The sequence below is a fragment of the Melanerpes formicivorus genome, unplaced genomic scaffold (assembly GCF_026170545.1).
Source record: "Melanerpes formicivorus ecotype bairdi unplaced genomic scaffold, bMelFor1.0.p_v2 SCAF_92, whole genome shotgun sequence".
Lineage (NCBI taxonomy): Eukaryota > Metazoa > Chordata > Aves > Piciformes > Picidae > Melanerpes > Melanerpes formicivorus.
The window spans coordinates 565835-578540 of record NW_027142444.1 but is presented as its reverse complement, the minus strand read 5'-3'; the positions used below and the strand labels follow the sequence as shown (position 1 = coordinate 578540).

General features: G+C 46.6%; 2 protein-coding genes across 11 annotated transcripts in view; one reads left to right on the top strand and one right to left on the bottom strand.

Moving 5' to 3' along the window:
- The window catches only part of DCLK2 (doublecortin like kinase 2), a 58535-nt gene extending 51545 nt beyond the window's left edge, over positions 1 to 6990 (top strand). For 2 of the 5 annotated variants that reach the window (XR_010990794.1, XR_010990793.1), the window contains 4 exons: positions 280 to 360; positions 1366 to 1482; positions 2538 to 2620; positions 5675 to 5763. Coding sequence is in view for 3 of the 5 variants with exons in the window: in XM_068165766.1 (XP_068021867.1) it covers positions 280 to 360; positions 1366 to 1482; positions 5675 to 5764 (288 nt within the window). In the remaining 2 variants the exon portion in view is untranslated. The other 3 variants (XM_068165766.1, XM_068165765.1, XM_068165767.1) reach the window with 2 other exon arrangements.
- A 2402-nt stretch (positions 6991 to 9392) lies between these two features.
- Positions 9393 to 12706, bottom strand: part of LRBA (LPS responsive beige-like anchor protein) — a 315739-nt gene continuing 312425 nt past the window's right edge. For all 6 annotated transcript variants that reach the window (XM_068165720.1, XM_068165722.1, XM_068165721.1 and 3 more), the window contains one exon: positions 9393 to 10872. In XM_068165720.1, the coding sequence (XP_068021821.1) occupies positions 10782 to 10872 (91 nt within the window). In that variant the 3' untranslated portion in view covers positions 9393 to 10781. The remainder of the gene's footprint in view (positions 10873 to 12706) is intronic.

Genomic DNA, 12706 nt, shown 5'->3' with positions numbered 1-12706 from the left:
GAGTCAGTGAAACATGAATACAATAAGGAAGTTGATCTGAAATATGCTGTCAAGCACCACTTTCAAACCTAAAGGGCAAGTTTTTGGCTCCCTGCTGGTGTCAGTGGGTCCTGGTATCACTGTAAGCTGGGTGTTTTTCTTTCACCCAGATAGCAAGAGAACTGCACCAACAACTTGATGCAATATTTTCCATTGTAATATCCTTTCCCACTCTCTTCCAACTCTCTCTTTTTTTTTTTCCCCCTTCTTCTTTCCCCCCTTTTTATTCCTTTAATACAGGAATTGATTAGCCTGATGTTACATGTGAATGCTGAAGCCCGCTACACAGCAGCGCAGATCCTAAGCCATCCCTGGGTGTCAGTGAGTAAATTCCTTATTCCTCTTCTCTAACTCTGTATTAAATCTGTAAATCTCACCATTAAAGTGTGGTTTTCAGAAGCAGCAATACACTTCTACTGCACCCATTAGTCCAATTTCCACAGAAAGGAGGACAGCACAAGGCTGAAGTTTGCTTCAGCAGCCCCAGCTCTAAAAGAGGAGAGCGAGGGGTTAGAAGGTGCTGGGGGTGGCTGTAACCCTGCTGGAACACAGCAGGCAGATGTCCCCTGGCTATTTCTCTTGTTATTTCACATGCAGCCTGGAAAAATCATCTCAGAAATGTGTCTGTGGAAGCACTGGTGTGCATGTTGGCCTCTTGCTTGCTGCAGTGCTACTTAAAATACAATCTTCTGATTCTCAAAGCTTTGTAAGAGAAAGCCAGCAGAGGCACGAGGCTGCTGTATCCATCACCTCTTGGGACAGCAGCAGTGGGGAACACCAAGGCCTGTTGCTTATTGCTTTAACATCAGTTCATTAATTAATAAACACAAATGTACACAATGGTGATTTCCAAACACATTTTAGAAGAGGGACTGACAATGATCAAACAATCCAAGTGTGTCCATGCACAAGGGCTCCTTTCCAACCTAGTTATGCTCCTCTGTAATGTTTCCACCCCCAGGACATGATGCTGCCTTAAAGCTAAACATGGGGGTTTAACATGATTTGAATCGTTTTATTTTTACATCAAACTTGGAGCTTGCAGTTGTGGGACAAATCGATGGACTGAAAGTCTAAGTGTCACTCGGTGATGTGAGGAACAGAAGTTCATCCACACCGCTGTGGTCACTGTGTTCCTTTGCTCTGTCATTCTGCCTTAACCATCACACACAGCAGAGTGCATCCCCTTCTGGGCTGCCTGTCTGAATGCTTTAAAAACCAGGAGGCACCTGGAGACACTGGAACATTCTTACTGAGTCACATGCAAACAGAATTTAGAGTGGTTTTTCTTCCCCATGATGGAATATTGTGTTTATCCTTGTGCAGGATGATGCTTCTCAGGAGAATAATATGCAGGCTGAAGTAACAGGTAAACTGAAGCAGCACTTTAATAACACCCTACCCAAGCACAGTAACACATCTGCTGGGGTTTCTGTCATCATGGTAAGAGAATTTAACATTCTTCTCCCTTGATATTACACTTTACATACCTCCCTATCAGTGCTCTAGGAGCTTGTGTGGTGCAAGAATAGCAAAACCAAGCTAGACTAGTCTCTAATTCTAGGCTGTATTTAGTCTCATCCTCGCCTGAGAGCAACCAGCCTGCCACAGCCTGCTGGCTGAGCTGTGAAACCCGCCTGAAACAGAAACATGTCAGCACCAAGAAGTTGGACATTGGAATGGAGCTCATTAATGATTTAAATCCTTATTATAAAACCTGTCTTATTTTTTAATCATCCTGACCACCTAATTAGCCAAGCAGGCTCTTCCCCACCAACTATTGCTTGACCCTGAGCATCCTGCCCAGAAACCAGGCTGCACTGCAGAAACTTTTCTTCTAGTATGGAATATGTACCACGTTCATTTTGTCCCACTCTAAATCCTGATATCCCTAATGGAGAACTTTCCTCCAGGCACACAAAGGAACCCTGTTGGCCTCTAGTTAAACTGAGCACACAGTAATTCCAGAAGGTAGAGGTGTGAGTCATGAAGCTTCCTGTTCCGGTGCTCAGGAGTGCACTTGCAACTGGACAGAGGCCATGCAACTGCTACAGAGACCAAACTGCCACTCTTCTTCCTGCGGTTCCTTCTTGCCTGATGCCAGGATGGACCCAGCACACAGATGAACTGGGTTTATTCTTTTTGGTAACTGAAGATCCTCTGAGAAAAATGGTTACTAAAAGCAGTCATTAAGAAACACTTCAGTTACTGAGAATAATAAAACCATCTCTGCTCGTGCCATCACAGCGATTTCCACCTCTCCCCATTAGTATTAATGGCTCCAAGCCTAGTCCCCGCCAGCTAGCACAGAATCCTCTCAGCGTCTGGAAGTAGGTGAAGTCAGTTGCATTTCTGCACACAGATACTTGCTTTTGCAAGTACTTTTCTGGCAACTAAATAGGCAAAAGACTTAGATGTAGGAAAAGTGGTGATGTAAAAATAGAGAAGTCAGAAAATGGATTTCAGGTTCATGCTGTTGTCTACATTTTATTTGACAGTTTGACTTGACAGTTTGAGAGGCACTTCAGAGCTTCATTCTTTATACTCTTGAGACTATGGATAAGCCTGAAGCTGAACACTGGTATAAAATGCACTACATGTAATCAGAGCAATTTGAACTCTAACTCTCAGCCCCTCTCCAACTTGCATGCCACTTAAGCCTGTCTCAGACCTCTGACACAGCATAGCTTCTGGCTTCTTGGCGTGGGGCTTTCTCTGATGCTGTTAGCTACTGACATGCCTCCAGCCATGAAAGCACACCTCAGTAAAGCTCTCCAGTTGCCCTTTTCCTGCCTTATTTCCTTCTAACAGGTATGGAAGGATGTAAATGCAAAATAACCTCTGAATGCGGCTTCCAGTTCTCGCTGAAGGGACAAGTGACCTCTTGTCCAAAACACTGTGCTCTGTTGAGGGTTCAACCCCCACTTTGTTATTCTTGCCCTGCTTTGTCTAGAGCATTGACACGTACCAAGTCCTTCACTCGCGCCAGCGCTCATTGCTTACAGACATCCAGACGCAGCCCCGCAGAGCATTACACTTCTCATGTCTACAGCTCATTGCTCTCAGCCCACCTGCACATGTACTGGAATCCCTTTTTAGCATCACCTCATTCCAGTATTGTCATCTGGCCAATGCAGATAATACCATCCTGTGGCAGATCAGTAAAACTGCACATACCTACTCCAGTGTTGTTGCCCAGGAGGCTCCCCTGCTCCCTCAAAGCATGTTGCTCTCAGCTCAGTACTGATTATTTTTTAGCTAATTTACTTTTTTGGTCAGTTTCAAAATGTTCTGTAAATCTCTATTTGTTGCAATGGTGTTAGTTCTGCTTAAAGTAAGTCCAGTTTCTGTCCCTTGCTTCCCTCCTTTCTCTGCCTTTCCCAACGCCTGCATTGCTTTCCTCTGAGTAGGTCCAAGGCTCTGGTACGTACTAACGGCGACGCTTTGTTCTGCTGCACCCAAACTACACATTCTCCATTGGAACAAGAGGGAAGGAGAAATAACTCGGCCAGTCTGAAGTGGAAAGAGTTCTACAGCTGCACAAAAACAGCAAGGGAAAACCTGTAACACACACAAAGGTTTCCTCTTAAGTGATGCATATTTGAAATACTCTGAGCTCTGACAGCGCAGAATCACAAAGGTGGGCAAAGACCTCTAAGATCATCAAGCCCTCCAAAAAAGTCTGTCCCCATCTTTCTTATCTGCCCCTTTAAGTAGCAAAAGGCCACAAGATCATCTCCCTGGAGCCTTCTTTTCTCCAGAACAACTAACCTGGGTCACCACCATCATCTGGAGAACCCAAAGGCAGCAGAGTCTGCCAATCCCACCACCACCAGGCTCTCCAATCCCTCACAGTATCTCACTCAAATCACAAGGCTCAGCACACCCTCAAGGCTCAGGACCATGGGCCATGTTTGGGGACCATGCTGGGGGAGTGCAGGTGTAACTCTGCCTGATAGGACACTGGTACAACAGCACATTTTTACTTCCTTAGACACCTCTGGGCATCATTACCTCTTCTTTATGGCTACGTGCAAAGCATGGCAGCCCTGAGAGGCTGCTGTGAGAACAGCACAGGAGGAAATCACTGCCAGCATTAGCTGAAAGCATCTCCTCTCCCTGTTAAATAACTTAACCCTGCCACTGAAAATGCAGAAACCTGTTGGGTTTCTTCTCCCCAACACTTCTCCCAGCAAACACAAGAGGAAATGCTTTGCTAGTGATAAAACCACTGCATACCACAGCTAATCAGATCCTAGCCTAGGTACAGTTCAGCTGCTCATCTCACAGAGCCACAGGCTGCTTGGCACTGGAAAAGCCCTTTCAGATCATCATAGCCAACAATTACCCAGCTCTGCTAATTAAGTCCATCAGTAAACCGCAGCCCTCAGCACCATTTCTCTGCCTCTTGGAAACACCCCCAGGGATGGGGATTCCACCACCTCCCTGGGCTGCTTGTGCTAGTGCCTGAGAACCCTTTTGGGGAAGAAATTTGTCCTAATATCCAAGCTGAACCTCCCCTGGCACAACCTGGGGCCATTTCCTCTTATCCTGTCACTTGTTGCATGTGAGGAGACCACTGCAGCAGGTTGCTCAGAGCTCCATCCAGCATGACTTGGAATGGTTCCAGGGATGGGACATCTGTGACCCCTCTGGGCAACCTGGGCCAGTGTCTCAGCACCCTCAGTATAAACAATTTCCTCCTTATATCTATATCTATAGTCTGATAGATTTGAAACCGTCCTCCCTTGTCCTGTCACAACAGGCCCTGCTCAAAAGTCTGTCCCCAGCTTTCTGCTGGGCCCCTTTAAGCACTGCAAGGCCACCAGAAGGTCTGCCTGGAGCCTTCTCTTCTCCAGGCTGAACAGCCCCTACTCTCTCAACCTGTCTTCATAGCAGAGGTGCTCCAGCACATGGATCATTCTTGTGGCCTCCTCTGGACCCACTCCAATAGCTCCATCTCCTTTTGCCTGGGGCTCTGGAGCTGGACCCAGCACTGCAGATGGGATCTCAGCAGAGGGGGGCAGAAGGGCAGAATCCTCTCCCTCCACCTGCTGCCCATGCTGCTGGGGATGCAGCCCAGGACACATACAGTATTCCAAAATTAACTTCTGCCCCCGTGCCACCTTCATGAGAGGTCATTTGCCTAATCCCAACAAGAAACAGCAAAGCAGACCCTCTTTCAGACAGAAAATGGTTAGGTTTTCACCTGTCCCCTTCACACAGATCCCCTCTGTCCCAGCAATGTAGGATGAAGCTTTCCCTCTGACACCTTGTGTCTGCAACAGCACAGGCACAGAATGCTGCTGATGGCTCAGGTGAGGAGTTCCTGCCATCCCATAACCACTCAGAGCATACTTTTTCCACATCAGACTTGCAAGAGAAAACATTAATCTCTCACCACCCTGACAAGTGTCTGTCTGCAAGGTAACTTCTCCTTATGTTTTCCCAAGCCAGCCCCACAGAACCCTACAATTCCTGCCAGGTGAGACTTCTGATGTTATTTCTCCTTTTCTTCTGGCTCTCATGGCATGCACTCAGTGTCTGTAGATTGTTTTAACCCTTAAGTTAAGGCAGGGCTCTGACTTAACTGCTTTTCTAATCTTCTGCCTGGGGTTGGTTTGTTTGTTTGTAGAACACAGCTCTAGATAAAGAGAGTCAGATTTTCTGCAGCAAGCGCTGCCAGGACTCTGTAGAGCTGGAACGGAGAAAGCTTCTGCAGTGAGTGCTGCAGCTGAGGATCCTCACCTGCCTGGATCCAAGACTCTCTTCCCTGCTGCTTCTGAGCCACTCTGATCCCCCACGTTCCCTGCCTCAGCATCTCCTGAGTTTGCTGGGGATCAGCCTGGTGCTTAGGACTGAGGAAAGCAAACCCAGCTGAAGCTCCCTGCCCTCTGGCCACCATTTCTCTGAACTCCACAGGACAGTGTTCTGAGTCCCCCAGCAGCTCCCGTGGTGAGCCCAAGGCAGGCTCTGCCTGCGTCTCAAGTGCTCTCTGCCCTCCTCTTGAGCACAGCAGTGGGGGAAGGAGCCTGGCAGTGCTGGACGACGTTCAGGTTGTCTGTGTCAATTAACTGCATTTCACACAGCCTCGGGCTCTACACAGACTAACCATATTGGTATGAGCAGTGAAATGATGAGCCTGACCTCACCCCTACAAGCAGGCCCTGCTCTGCTCTTCTGCTGAGGATTCTCAGACATGGGAGAGGAAGACAAGAGATGAAGATTCACCTTCTGTTCCAATGCCTCTGTTTTTAACCAAGTTTCTACTAAACTTGAAGCAAGCTTTCACAAGCAGTTTTTTAGTGCACTAACTGTACCACGAGACAAGCACTGGAGGCAGAGGGTAGGATGGTTGGGTTTGCATCGAGTTTGTTCCCTGACTTGCAGGCTGCAGGGTAGTGTTTAGATGCTATGAATTTCAATGAAGTGACTTGGGATGTAAACATGAGCACTGGACAAAGACTGGAGAGCCAAGGAAGACTTTTTGTTCTAGCTGTTTCCACTCCTAACCCTAAGTGTCCCGTTCACACCCTTCTCCAGGGTCAAACTACCTATCAGAGAAAAGAAAATGACTTTGGGCTTGTGAACAGAAAGCCTGCTGCATGTTCTCTCAGCTAGGATGAATGGAGCAGTTGCTAGTTCTAGGGTGAGCTACTCCACGAGCTGCCATCAACAGCCATCAGGGTTGTAAGTGCTATCCCCCTCTTCACCTGGTGCAGGCACTGGAAACAAGGACTGGGGAGCAGCCATCCTTAATGTGCAGTCACAGGATAGATGAGGTTTTACCTTTACATAATGCTTAGTTCACTAGGGTATGTGTTCAGCTGCTTCTTTTCCTTTGCTCGTTCTTACCAGTTGGTCATAGCTCATTTTCTTTCTTAGCCATACTTTCTACTAGAACTGTAAAAGACAGACCTGCAATAAACTTTCTTCATTAAAAAAACAAACCAAGAAGTCATTCTTTAATTTGAGACCCTGGTTATTTTGCCAGAGAAAATGCTGTCAGAACCTCTCTGGAGAGACTGAACAGTTAGGTACCTAGTAACTTCACAAAAAGTTCCTAAAATTCCTGAGAGGGTTTCCCATCCACTAACATCCACCAGCTGCTACTGAAGAGGTAAGCAATGCATCCCTGAACAGACCAAAAAGTGCCAACAGATAACTTCAGGCCAAGGCAGAGCCAAAAGATGTGGATACAGCATCTTGGCATAGAAAGGGTAATAAAGGTATGGACCATGATGTGTCTGAAGCTGACAAGGGTTAGGCTACAAGCAGTCACTGGAGTTGCCTTTGTGGCAGGTTCACTGGAGTAAGTTCATCACAGTTAGGAATGGCCTGGGTATAAAACACTACATTTGATAGAAACAGAATGGTTTGGGTTGGAAAAGACCTTTAGGCTCATCCAGTCCAGCCATTCTCTAACTCTGCCAAGGCTGGTGCCAAACCATGTCCCTCAGCACCACATCTCTGCCTCTTGGAAACACCTCCAGGGATGGGGTTCAACCACACACAGCCCACCCTGGGCAGCCTGTAGCAGGCTTTGAGAACCCTTTCAGTGAAGAAGCTTCTTCAAATGCCCAACCTCCCCTGGTGCAGCCCGAGCCATTTCCTCTTATCCTGTTACTGAGGAGAAGAGACCAATCCCCACCTCATTACAGCCTCCTCTCAGGGAGTTGTAGAGACTGAGGTCTCACCTCAGCCTCCTTTTCTCCAGGCTACACAGCCCTCATCTGCAATTCTAAACTCTCCTAATCCATGAAAACCTCCATCAGCAGAACATCCACAGGTAACTCTGTATTCTCTTGTATCACATTGGGTCTTTTGGGTATTGATTCTGCTAAGTGCTAAACCACCAGTTTTAACAGAAACCAGGTGCTGCAAAAGGTGGGGGACTACCAAGAGTACCTCAGGCCCAGGTACAGGAATAAGTACAAACACTTTGCACCTGGGAGGCTTTCCAGGTGTAGGGGCTTTCTGATAACAGCATAACACAACCAAGAACTGATGAGACCTCAGAAGTATGGCATTCATTTACCTTTGCTTGCAGTAACATCACACCACGAACTTCCTTCAGAAAGCCCCCACTCTGACCACCATCACCTCTCTCCAGACCCTACACATTTAGATCAGCAAGTTTTACACTACAGAAGGGATTTTCAGGCTACCTGCACCAAGCATTTCCCCACAAACCAGACCTGCAGCAGTGCCGCTGAGCAGCCGTGCTCCTGGCAGCAGCAAACGCTGCCCTCCAGCTGCCACCAACTCCAGCCAGCACCACTCCATCTGAACTTACCCGAACAGACGGCAGCCCAGACTGTCAGCCGTTCAGAAACGCTCCCCCGGAGTGCTGAGGAAGCAAAGGACTCAGCCCTCTCTCTTCGGGAACCTCCTGCAAACGGCAGCTAGCTGAGGTCCGGCTGCAGGTTAACGCCCACGAATCCTTTTGGCACAGGTGCTGCTCTGGAGAGCTTAACAAAGCCAGCTGTGGAACGTTAACCCTTTTTTGGTCACCACATCCCAAAGAGCCAAAGCTGAAGGCTGGCAGCGCCCCAGGTACGTTTGTTCCCCCGGGGAAGGAGGGGTATGTCCTACTCACCAAAGCAGCAAAGCAGCCCAGGCTGGGAGGTGTCTTCACAGGCTTGCTCACGGAGTGAGTGGGAATGTGCTTTTCCACAGGCAGGCTGCAGCACTTTGGATGTGCAAAACACCAGGCTGCACTGGCTGGAGGCAGCTCAGGATGGCATGCACAGAGACAGCTGAGCTGCCAGTCTGGGACAGCATCTCACAATCAGTGAGGGCCCTTTCTAGAACAAATCAACTCCTCAGGAAACATTTTGGCTCTAAGACCAAATGTTATTATCAATAATTAGATGTTTTCTAACTGGAGCAGGAGGCCAGAAAGAGAAGACTTTGGGGATTTACATCTGGCAAAACATACCTGTGTTTGGGTGGGTTTTCCTTTAGCTAGCCTAGGGACCCCAGCCCTGGCTTGAGACAAATGCAAAGAGTTTACTAATTCCCCTCAGAATCGTCTGATACAAGGCCAGGAGTGTTCCTGGACTTAAGAAAAAGTGGAGAAAACTTTTTGCATAACCAATGTTTCTGCTCAAGACCCCAAGCACTCACCACAGGCATGACAACTATAGCCTTGTCCTTACCAGATCATCTGTCTGCTACACAAAAGTGTAACTCTGTGGATGCCACCAAGTCCACATCAGTATAGAGCTGCAGAAAGCAAACTTGGTTGCCATTGCACAAACACCATTTTAGCCACAGTACCTACTTCCTCTGGTGTCAACACACACTGAATATACATCCAGTCACAACAGCCTGGTAGCCCACAGAAGCTCTCAATTACAAATGTAATTTTATTTCATTTCTTCACTCAAACTGGATTTGCTCATTCCAAATCATTACTGAGACAGCAGCTAAATGCATAGAAAACCCAGGGACTGCTGTAAGTGGGCAGCTAGAGAAATGTATGCATCATACAGACATGGAATGTAAATTTCAACTCAGAGATCACCACATACAAAGGAGGGTTTTATGCAATACAGACTTACAAAACAGTAACAGTTCTTCTCACAAATATTTTCACAGAGTTCTGCACAGCAATCCTGTAGAAAAGTTGATTTGTGCAACACCAAAATAACTTAAATTGTTCCTTAGTATAAAGTATTCTTCGTGTCCTAAAAGAGAGAGGTAAATTAACGTGGCTGGGCACTATCTGAGTGGATCTGGTGGTAGCAAAACGCAAGATCTGGTTGCTGTGGCAGGAAAGGGAGATGCCATGTGCTACAGTGCTGCAGAGGAGAGCAAGTCACCTACATGTCAGTGCCGCTGCTGCAGAGAGGCTGTGCACCAGCAGACACCTGCCCTCTAGTGCAGAAGTGTGCTTTGGTACTTGAACCTATCAGAACCCACCTGCCTCTGTAGGTTTCTCATTTGACCTTAAAGTCTTCAAAACAGCCTTTGTGGGTTTTGAGGAACAATCCAGATTTTGGTGTGCTTGTAAGGAGATGCCAGGTAGAAACTAGAAGGATTCACACTCGATGTAACACAAACTCTATTCCTGATTTCTCTCTCCTAATTGCACAAAACATTGAAAAAAAAGAAAGAAAAAAGGGCTAATTGTCTAGGCCTGGAAACATGCTCGAACAGGAACATAGATGGAAACAATTTGCAAAGATTAAAATTACACTAACCATCATTTAAATCTTACCACTGATTCCCAGCAACTTCAGTGCAGATGCAGTACAATCACTCGGGAAAGTATGAGGCCAAGTGTGGTGCAGGTAGCACAGATTAGATTCCCCAAACATCATCATTCGTTCCCATGATGTTAAAATCACATACTCCTCAGGGTTGCAGATGGAAACCCCACTTCTTATGAGCATAGCTAGGGTGGGAGTTTTAACCATCTTTACTTTAGGTTTCTTTTACGTATAGGGATCAAAATAGACTTCTCATTATGCCTAAAAATATAGATTTTTAACTACAGAACCCAGCAGTCATTGTTCTGCTTCTTTGCCCTTCCCCCAAAAAAAGTCAAGCAAGGTCTACAAAAATAGCAATTAACTTTAAAAAATAGGTTGCTTCTTCCAGCAAATTGAAGTTACATTCAGGTGTAGGATAGCTATTCTAAGGAGCAATGCTGTGGCAGGACACCGAGGGAGGCCGTGCTCAGTTTGCTTCTGACAACAGCTGCCCGCAGCAGTGCTCAGCTTTGCCTCTGCAGATCAGTATCTGGTCTGGTACTCGTGGTGCCAACGATTGAAATCATTGTAGAAAACCACGATGCTGCCCGATGCCATGCCAGTCATTATGCACCTACGGAAAGCACAAGACCACACCTGTTAGAGAGCCCCACGGGGCAAGGACAAACCTCTACCAGAGACAGCTGGCGCTGGGAACGCTCCACGTACCAGAACGGGGTCCCTCTTGGGCTTCCTAGGGCTCCAGCAAACTGAATTTGAGTAACCCTGCCCTCTGCACCACCTCTGACAGCTTTATGGATCACAGCACACACACAACACCAGGTAACAGCATGCATGGTTGTGCCGAAGCTATGCTGGGAGAGTTCAACAACAGAATTGTCTACCAGCATCACTGCCCTGCAAGGCCACCTCAGGTTTCCTGAGGTTTGTTCTTTGGCTTCTCAGTTGGGGTTTGGGGGTTGTTGGAGTGGGATGAGCCCTGGTGAAGCGGCAAAGAGAAGGCAGGTGAGGAGGACTGCTCTTTCAGGTTCACCTCCTCCACTCAAGCACGTGATCTACATAAAGAAACGGGCTGTAGCCACAGGACTTCAGATGGAAATGTTTCTGTTTGGGTTCAGATTCAATCTGACGAATTTGATTGCTTTGGAAGTTCCTGAAAGCCCTCACTGTGCTTTCCCACATGGATTCCTTACCCTCGCCCTACTCCTCGAGGTCATTCAGACACGTTTGACAAGCCATGACCCTGACACAAGCACACAATTCCAAGAGCTTCTACACCCTCTTTCCTGCTGCCTCATATTAAAGTTTTGTCATGAAAATCAGAAATGTGAGGAGATACAAAATTCTGCAGGAAAAAAGGCCCCAGAATTAAGGTAAGAGTGTCAAAAGCTGTCATTTCCCCTTCAAAACAAGGACTGGACAGGAGATCATGAAAACATTGCCTTTTGATACCATCACACCATTTAAATTCAAGGGCTCCATCTTGATTGGGTTTGTGTTAGGTTAAAGCACGTTTTCAACACACTGTCACCTGAAAACAGAGTCATGCACACCAAATACAGTACTCTACTCAGTAATTACTCCCTAAAACACTGAGGAAATCTCTTCTGAGTTTCTGTCTTCCAATCCAGAGTGAACAGGTTCCTAGGGGGAGCACATGGATACATTCCTAGATGTCCACATGAAATTTCAGGTTATTGAGGTGTGAGGATTCTGCCACTGATGGCAGTTTAAAGATTCTCTAAAAGAAAAATTTCCTGTTTGTAAAACTCAACAGCTGCAACTCCAGCTCTCAAAATCACTTTAGCAGCAGGGGCTTTTAACAGGAAGCCTCTGCCAAAAATGCCTATTAACAATCTCCAATTATGCTTCAGAAGTTGAATGTTGGAGTGGAATTCACAGAATTTGCTGATTCAAGTTCATTTTATTTGAGTTTCAGAAATATACTGCAGGTAAAAATGTTAAGAAACTCAGGGTGGACTTCAGCAAATGGAGGCTTAAGTTTCAGCAACATGCTTTGCTGTGCAGTCCCCAAGGGATTTAGGAGCCAAAACTACTTGAAAGGAACAAAGTCCACCAAAGCAAACATAATTCTAGCCAGCAATCTAAAAGTGTAGAAGTGAAATGGTAATAATCCATCTTGCAAACAAACAATCCTTCTGTGACAACAGCACTTGGAGCACAGCTGCACTGCAGAGTGTAATGTGAAAACACAGCCAAAACAATTAACTGATGGCCCTCCAGAGAAGGAATCTTCAGGGAGGGTCATGCTTGGTGTGGAGAACTTTTCTAGCAAATTACTATTTGCTCTGGCAAAAGAGGGACATGTGGAGGGAATTTGATTGTGCAGTGCTATTTTTAACACAAAAGTCTGAAATTATGGCTGCAAGCAAAAGAAGAAAAGTGAAAAGCACATCTGCAACCTTCCACCTCCCTTCTCACAGGTA